Source organism: Balaenoptera borealis (genome assembly GCF_965194805.1).
Source record: "Balaenoptera borealis genome assembly, chromosome: 2".
Taxonomy (NCBI): Eukaryota; Metazoa; Chordata; class Mammalia; order Artiodactyla; family Balaenopteridae; genus Balaenoptera; species Balaenoptera borealis.
In genome coordinates this window covers 179,585,094-179,593,959 of record NC_138867.1, presented here as the reverse complement: position 1 = coordinate 179,593,959, position 8,866 = coordinate 179,585,094, and the positions used below count along the sequence as shown (strand labels likewise).

At 53.1% G+C, this 8,866-nt stretch overlaps 1 protein-coding gene across 2 annotated transcripts; it reads right to left on the bottom strand.

Annotated features, from left to right (window-relative positions):
- Positions 1-5,422: 5,422 nt before the first annotated feature.
- Positions 5,423-8,637, bottom strand: CLEC4G (C-type lectin domain family 4 member G). 2 transcript variants are annotated; one of them, XM_082380096.1, is made up of 9 exons: positions 8,548-8,637; positions 8,115-8,216; positions 7,756-7,809; positions 7,503-7,565; positions 7,262-7,366; positions 6,833-6,922; positions 6,463-6,611; positions 6,233-6,348; positions 5,423-5,981 (listed from the first exon to the last, which is right to left on the bottom strand). In XM_082380096.1, exons 1-9 carry the CDS (start codon positions 8,600-8,602, stop codon positions 5,888-5,890), a joined length of 828 nt encoding a protein of 275 aa, XP_082236222.1. In that variant the 5' UTR covers positions 8,603-8,637; the 3' UTR covers positions 5,423-5,887. The 2 variants fall into 2 exon arrangements, with proteins under 2 accessions (XP_082236222.1, XP_082236221.1); XM_082380095.1 differs by having other exon boundaries at positions 5,423-5,943.
- Between the last annotated feature and the right edge of the window lie 229 nt (positions 8,638-8,866).

The window sequence follows — 8,866 nt, the reverse complement described above, 5'->3', positions numbered from 1 at the left end:
TTCAAAGCAAACAGTGTAGCATCTTTCAACCTTTCTCTGACTCTGATCCTCCTGCCTTTCTCTTATAAGGGCTCTTGGGATAACACTGGGCTCACCTGGGTAGTCCATGATCATCTCCCCATCTCCAGATCCTTAACTTAATCTCACCTGCCAAGCCCCTTTCACCCTGTCAGATTGCCTATTCACAGGTTCCAAGGATTGGGACGGAAACATCTTTGGGGTCCATCGTTCAGCTGACCACAGCACCTGAGGAGGTAGATGTTATTATTGTTCCCATTTGATAGATGCAAAAACTGAGGCTCAGGGAGGCAAAGTCACTTGCCTAGGCTCACCCATCAAGTAAGTGGCAAGCACAGGTTCTAGACTGTGGTCTTTCTGTCTGCAGCTGCCAAATCCATCCATTTGAGCCATCTGTGAGTGGACGTGGGGACATAAGAGAGGGAAGAGTTGGGGGCAGGATGGTGAGGTGGATGGCAAAGGGGCTGCCAAGGGGACAAGAGGAGTGTGTGCTCTCTCCTACCCTGGGGGCTTCCCCAGATACCTCAGCCAACCCAATAAGATGCCTCAGGATCCCAGGGGGTTTCCTGGAATTGGGGGGAGGGATGTGGGAGGTTGGAGAAGACAAGCTACTCTGTCCCAAGTTCACTTCCTTGGAAAGTGGGGTGACAGATAGGGCCGTTCCATCCAGGAAACCCTGGCTGGGCTCCAAGGTCACCTTTGATTTGCTGACTCAGCCCCAGACAGTGGGGTCATGTGGTCACTCAGGGGGCTGTTGGTGGGAACACCTACTGGAAGAGGGTAAGAGGGTGGCCTGAAGGGGTCTCTTCTGCCCCCAACCCCCTGCTTCCCAGCGCAAGCCACTTTGGCCTCTCCAAGACAGACCCTGCTTTCCCTCCCCCACCTCACTCCTTAGGATAGAAGTGCAGGCAGCGGGGGGACTGCTTTTCCAGAATGTTCCACTTCCAATTTCACCACGTGGGCACACCACCTTCTATTTCTCCTCATCACCTCCCCTTCATCACCTGCCAGACTGTGAGCCCCAAGAAGGCAGCAACCACAACCTGAACCCCAACATTTCATTATGACAATTTTCAAGCATACAGAAAAGTTGAGTTTTAGAATGAAAATCCATCCCTAGATTCTACAATCAACACTGTCTATATTTGCTTGATTACAAATCTGTTCATCCATCCACCCTTCAATCCATTTTATTTTTCATGCATTTCAAAGTAATGTGCAGGGCTTCCCTGGTGGTGCAGTGGTTGAGAATCTGCCTGTCAATGCAGGGGATACGGGTTCGAGCCCTGGTCTGGGAAGATCCCACATGCCGCGGAGCAACTAGGCCCGTGAGCCACAGTTACTGAGCCTGCGCGTCTGGAGCCTGTGCTCTGCAACAAGAGAGGCCGTGGTAATGAGAGGCCCGCGCACCGCGATGAAGAGTGGCCCCCACTTGCCGCAACTAGAGAAAGCCCTCGCACAGAAACGAAGGCCCAACACAGCCATAATAAAATAAATTAAAAAAAAAAAAGAATGAATGAAGAAAATATTAAAAAAAAAAAACAAAAAAAAAAAAACAAAGTAATGTGCAGACATTAGCCCACTCCAGCCCCCTAAATATCAATACTAAATCCCCCCCCCCAAATGCTCCAACCCACAGACCGTGAACTAGAGGTCAATGTTCGCTGGCTGCTCTCCTAACTTTTTTCCCTTTTGAGTAAAATAACTTAGAATGAAATACACAAATTCCAGCAGTGTTTTCTTGGAGCTTTGACAAATGCATTCACCTGTGTAATCCAAACTTCTATCAAGGTACAGAATGTTTCCATCATTCCAGAAAGTTCTTTCATGGCCCTTGCCAGGAAGTCCCTACCTCTGCTCCCGGGGAACCATTGTGCCCACAATTTTCCAAGCTTGAGTAGTTCTGCCTATTCTAGAACTTCATATAAATGGGCTCATAGCGTCTATACTATTTTGTGGGTGGTTGCTTCCGCTCAGTCTAAGGTTTTTTACCTCTTGTTCTCCATTGGAACTCCAGTGCCTGGCTTACAGTAAGTGCACAAGAAATGTTTCTGGGTGAGAAAATGATTGCATTGAATGAATGAATGAATGAAAGAAATTGCTCCTTGTTCACGGAGACTTGCTCTCCCATCAGCTCTCCCCTCTCCAGCTTCTCTCTGGCCAACCTCCTCCTTGGTCTGCTGAAGCACCACTATTGTCACCCCCAGAAGACCCCTCTTTGGGGTGCAGTCAACAACCCTTCTATTTGTCTCTGTTCAGGGGGCTGTAATTCCAAATAGCAGAGACCCCTCCCCCACCTCCTGCTTCCCAGCCCCCTGCCCCGTCTCCTCTTCCCATGAAAACACGTGTTATCAGGCACACGTAAACCCGTGCTTCCTGCCTTCCCACAATATCAGCTTCAATTTCCAGCCTCATTTCCGCCCCTCCTGCTCTTCTCTAGATAAGCACCTCCACCTGGTTCTAGAACTGCTAAAGCCTCTCTTGGGTCAAAAATACCCTCCCCGAGCAACCAGAGCCTGGAGACATCGCTGAGTATTGGGGAAGCAAAAAGGGTGCAACCACTTTGGAAAACTGTTTGTCAGTTTCTTACAAAGTTAATCACTTACCTACTATCTGACCCACTCCCAGGTATTTACCCAAGAGAAGTGAACACTTAAATCCATAAAAAGTTCTGTATGAGATTATTCACAGTAGCTTGATTCATACTCTCACATTCAAACAACACAAACATCTGTCAACAGGTGACTGAATACACAGATGGTGGCCCAGCCAGCCAATGGAAGATGATTCAGCAATGAAAAGAAACAAACTACAACAGCGTGGGTGAATCTCAAAAACACTATATGCCTAGAGAAAGAATCCAGGCACTGTACGATTCAATGTATGTGGCATTTGAGAAAAGACAAATCTCGTCAATAGTGATGGAAAGCAGGTCAGTGGTGGCCTGGGGGAGGGGAGGAGGTGAGGATTGATTGGGAAGGGACAAGAAGGAATTTTAGGAGGTGATGGAAATGTTCTACATCTGCAGTGCAGTGGTGGCTACACAGCTGTATACATTTCTCAAAACTTGTTAAATTGTAAGCTTGAAATAAGTGCATTTAAAATAAAAAAATTTTTTCAACTGTTGTAAAATAAACATAACATAAAATTTACCATCTTAACCATTTTTTTTAAAATTATTATTTATTTATTTATTTTTGGCTGTGTTGGGTCTTCGTTTCTGTGCGAGGGCTTTGTCTAGTTGCGGCAAGCGGGGGCCACTCTTCATCGCGGTGCGCGGGCCTCTCACTATCGTGGCCTCTCTTATTGCAGAGCACAGGCTCCAGACGCGCAGGCTCAGCAGTTGCGGCTCACGGGCCCAGTTGCTCCGCGGCATGTGGGATCTTCCCAGACCAGGGCTCGAACCCGTGTCCCCTGCATTGGCAGGCAGATTCCCAACCACTGCGCCACCAGGGAAGCCCCCATCTTAACCATTTTTAAGTGGACAGTTCAGGAGTGTTAAGTATATTCGTATCGTTCTGCAACAGATCTCCAGAATTGTTTCATCTTGCAACACTGAAACTCCGTACCCATTAAACAACAGTATTTGTCCTTTTGTGACTGGTTTACTTCACGCAGCAAAATGCTGTAATATGTGTCAGAATCGCCTTCCTTTTTAAGGCTGAATAATATTCCATTATATGGATGAGTATATTTGGTTTATCCATTCATCCATTGATGGACACTTGGGTTGCTTCTACCTGTTGGCTATTGTGAATAATGCTGCTATGAACATGGGTATGCAAATATCTTTTCAAGACCCTGCTTTCAGTTCTTTTGGATATCTGTCCAGAAGTGGAACTGCTGGGTCACATGGAGTTTCTGGGGGGAGACTGATCCTCGTGACCTTGATTTCAGTCCAGTGAAACTAATTTTGTTTGTTTATTTTCTCTTTTTGGCTGCACTGCACAGCATGTGGGATCTTAGTTCCCCGACCAGGGATCGAACCCGTGCTCCCTGCTGTGGAAGCACGGAGTCTTAACCACTGGACCGCCAGGAAAGTCCCAATGAAACTACTTTTGGACTTCTGACCTCCACAACTGTAGAATAGATGTATTCTATTCTATTCTATTCTATTCTATTCTATTCTATTCTATTCTATTCTATTCTATTCTATTCTATTCTATGTATTGTTTCAAGCCACCAAGTTGGCAGGCATTTGTTACAGCAGCAGTAGGGAACTCATACTCTCTTCCAAGCTGACTGTCTGGAAATCCATCAGTCTGGTCAACAGTCTACTAGGTATTTTATCTGTCCAGAAGTCAGATGGCTCCTGGGCAAGGTCAATGCCTTGCTCTGGGTTGGAGTTTATTTATTTATTTATTTATGGCCACACCACTCGGCATGTAGGATCTCAGTTCCCCCACCAGGTATCGAGCCTGCACCCCCTGCAGTGGAAGTGTGGAGTCTTAACCACTAGACTGCCAGGGAAGTCCCCTGGGCTGCAGTTTAGAGGGTTCAGTGAAGGGTTGGGGGTTTCCTGGTTACAGCACTGAAAGATTCCGCCTGGCCAGGGAGTTTGGGTGCTGTTGCCTCCTGTTCCTACTCAGTGAATGCTCTCAGGGCTGGGCAGCTTGGGGGCCCCAAGCAGATTTGGTTCTGGACTCAGCTCTGCACAGAACTAAAAGCTGCTAGCCTGTCACTCCCCTCAGTTGGGCAGTTGGACCCATCTCCACTGGAAATGCTGGGAGAGCCCCCAGGTCCCCAAGACGGGAGCAGGAAGTTTTGGGAGCGCAGGGTAAATTCAGATCAAAAGTCTCCAGTTGATAAAGCTAGGCTGTGTGCACCCCACACCCCCCAAATGGGTTCAGCCATGCCTTACACTTTCCAACACCCTCTGCCTGCAAAGCCCTCCCTTCCCAGCTCCATGTGCTGAAATCCCATTGTTCTTGGAAAGTCCATCTTCTCTGGATGTATTCCCTGAACACCCCACAGAACCTGGGTGCCCGAGATGAAAGGGACAATGCTCATCAGATCCGGGCAGCCCCTCTCCCACCTGTCTCAGGGCCTTGTGTCAGGCTGCCTGTAGTCTCCACAATAGGATGACAGTCTCCTCAAGGAACAGGGCCAGCACTGCAGCATCTCAGCAGAGTTCCTCTCCCTGGGGACACAGGTGGCTCCTTCAAATGCATCATATCACTCCTTCATATATTCCTCAGTCGAGTCACTGGTCACATTGTCCCAGGGGTAGGGATGGGGGTCAGACTCATTCCTGTGTCCCCCGTGCCCTACAGCCCTCCTGGCCCAATGCAGGTTACCCACTGGGTTTGGGGGGCATCATAAGCCCCTGAGGTCAGGGTCACTCACATGGATGACATCAGAGTCTCTGAGATAAAGCTTAGAACAGCTAACCAGAGCCAGGGGCCAAGATTCATTTCTCATTTATTGAGGTTCCCTCGGGCTGCGAAGAAAGCTCTCAAAATCCCTATCTTTGAGGCCTTCCATCTGCATGGTAAAATACAAGTAAATCAAACAGCTCCATCCCTCAGTTACTTGACCTTGGTTAGGGAGGGCGATAGGGTCAGATCACAGGGCCGGGGAGCTCAGATTTTGGAGTGGGTGGAGACTAGCTGAGGTCCACGCGTGAGGGGTTGCAGTGAGGCTGGAGCGGAGGTCTCAGAGTGCAGTTACTGGCCTACGCTGTGGGTGGGGTGGGAAATTAATGGTGGTGGGCGGAGCCAGGACGGTGAGCGGCTCAGGCGATTGGACAAGTGCCAGTGGGCGTGACTCTGGGGCACTGGGGAAGATCAGCAGCTGAGCCTCTTCTCACAGATCCAGCTGTCGTCCCTGTTGTCGCACGGTGCGTCGTTCCACATCCCCGTGCGGAGAATCATGATGCAGTCCTCGCGCCCCAGCGAGTCATTGGGCTCCCCCTGATTCCAGTAGCTGCAGTGGTTTGGCGGAGGTGTTGCTGGGAGGCTAGGCTGAGGATGGCCACGGGGTCCAGCCTTCCTTTCCGGGGTCTAGCCTGTTTATTGCTTGGGTCTAACCTAGACATCCTGAGGGTCTAACCTGAGCACATGCACCTGGGATATAACTTTCTAACCCCAGAATTTAACCCTAGTCACTTCCTGAGGTCTATCTAGCCCGCCCATCCCTAAGGAGGCCCTGAGATCTGGCCGAAGCGCTTCTCCTAGGATCCGAACTGTCAGCCTCCCCAAGTCCCTTCCCTCACCTGAAGCTGAGCGGGACTCCGTCCACCCACTGGTAGCCCTGGATCCTGCGCGCCCTGCGCACGGCCCTCAGGCCCAGCCAGTAACCGCGGCCACCAATGTTCCGACTTAGGAAGCCCTGGGCAAGAGGGGAGACTGAGCCTCGCGTCCGTCCCGCCCCGCTCCCAACCACGCCCTCTCAGGTAAACTCCTTCTCCCCGCCCCCCCGCCCCCCAAAGCCGGAGCTGCGCACCTGCTCATCCAGGCCCCCGACAATCACCAGGTGCGCTCTGGCGCCCTCGCAGTGGCGCTGCGCCTCCACCCACGTGGCCCGTTGGGTGGAGAAAAGGTAGCAGGAGCCCTGGAATGGCAGCCACGACTTGGGGCACTCCTCGCAGGAGCCTGCAGGGTGGCGAGGATCAAAGAGGTCATTTGCTCCCGAATGGAGCAGATGGTGAGGATTGGGGAGGGGAGTGTTGGACCCCCGGGCTCAGGGTCGGAGGAGCCACTGAGACCAGGCCAAGGTTAAAGGACGGGGCCAGGCGGATCAGGGAACCCTGGGGCCCAAGGGCGGGGTCCACTTGTCCTCGCCTCTCCCCTCCACCCCTCCGGATCGTGCTCACGGTTCCCGAGCCGGACTCCTTCCAGCGCCCGGAAGAGCTCACTGCGGATGTTCTCACGGTCCCTACCGGCTTCAGCCAAACTCTGGGTCACTGCGAGGTAAAAGGAGTCCAGATTATAGCTAGGCTCAGCATCAGTAATAGGGTCATGATTAGTTAAGGTCAGCATCCACTTCCGTGGTCATTGCCAAGGTCAAGAATGACATCACGGTCCAGGACTGTTATAGCTGGGTAGGGTCCAGTTGCGGTTGGGGTTAGGAGTTGCAGTCAAGGTCAGAATCCAGAGGTCAGGGTCAGGATGGAGGACACGATTGGGGTCAATGGTCAGGATCACAGGATAGGTGGGGGTCACAGAGGGGTCCGGAGGTGAATCAAGGGTAGGGTAACAGCCGGGGTGAGGGGTCAGGGATCATGGCAATGTCCCGCCCTCACCGCGCTCGCTCAGTTCTTTTAGGGCGCTCTCCTGCTGGATCAGCTTCGACTGTGCCTCTCTAAGCTTGGTGCGCACGGTCTGCAGCTGCGTCTGAGTCCCCAGGCCTGGGAAGGGGGGCGAGGATGGGGGCGGGACATCTGAGACCAGCCCGCCGCCCCCACTACGCGCCAGGAGCCCCGCTCCCACTCGCCTCCTCCAATCCCGGCCACAAGCCCCGCCCCCTCGGTCCACCAGTCTCACAGCAGCTATTGCAGGCTTGGATCTCCTCCTTCAAGACACCCAGCACCACCGTCTGCTTCGAGGCTGGAACGATCCCCCGTCCGCCCCACACACTCCAGGTCACCCTCGGGGACTCACGGGACCCTACCCAACTCCAGGGCCAGCCTTGCAGACTGTGAGATCCCCACCGACCCACCCACTACCCCGACGCCAGGGTCCAAGACCCTTCCGCCCCCGAACTTTGGGGACCCAAGAGCCCCTGTCCTGCACGTACAGTTTGTCCTCAGCAGATCCTGTTGGCCGAGCAGCGCCCCGCGCTCTGTGGAGGCTGCGGAGAGAGGGGGACTCGGGAACTCTCCCCGCGGCCCGAGGGGTGCGGGGACCCCGATCACCGGACGCACAGAGTGGGTGGACAGGCGTGCAGCACACGTGATGTGCACACACACCGACAAAGGACAAACACATTCACAGGCACATATGCACACACATGGGTGCACACAAACTCTGTTCCGAGGTGTTCACACTCAGACCCAGGCAAGGGCCTGGGACCTGGCTGGTGTGTTTAGGGACGGAGAAAAGGTCTATGTCCCCAGGGGGGCTGGACACGACCTCCCCCATCATCCAGTCACTCACCCTTGGAAAACAGGACGCTCAGAACGAGGGTCCACAGGATTGTGACCACCAAGAGAGCCAGGGCCAGGAGGAGGGGTCTCTGTCCCCAGCGTCCCCAGTGCCCTGGGATAACACGGATGGACTCCTGAGCTCCTCCAATACCAGGACCACCCTGGATCCCTGGGCCCTGAGGACTGAGCCCTGGATGCTTGGGTTCCTCCCAGGAAACTGAGATTCAGAGAGGTACAGTAACTTGTCTGTGGTCACACAGCCCCTAAGTGGCAGAGTTGAAATTTGAATCCAGGTCCAGTTGGCTCTAGGGCCTGTGGTGTCTCTCCTGCACTCACTACTTAGGCCCTCTCTTGGCTGATCCTCTCCATTCTCCCATCAAACCCCAAACCACTGGTCAGAGAGGGACCCAAGGGGATCTGTGAGGCAGCCCCATTGCTCATACCTCCGGAGACCTCCTCCAGCCTGCCGTCCCACTTGCTGTACCCGACAGTGTCCATGGTGAGCAGGCACCCAGCTCTGGGAGTAGATACAAAAGTAACCCCATCCCTCTCCCCGCCCCACCCACCCTCTTCCTTCCTTCCCATCTCCTGTGTCTCAATTCCTGGTACAGAGAACCACTGACCAATCACAGCGATGGGCCCTTTCTGGGCTGGGCTGGGCTGAGCTGGGCTGGACTGCAGTAAGGGTGGGGTGGGGAGGGGAAGTGGGGAGTTGAGGGGGGTTGAGGGAGGGTAGAAGGAGTGGGAGGAGTGAAGTGTGTG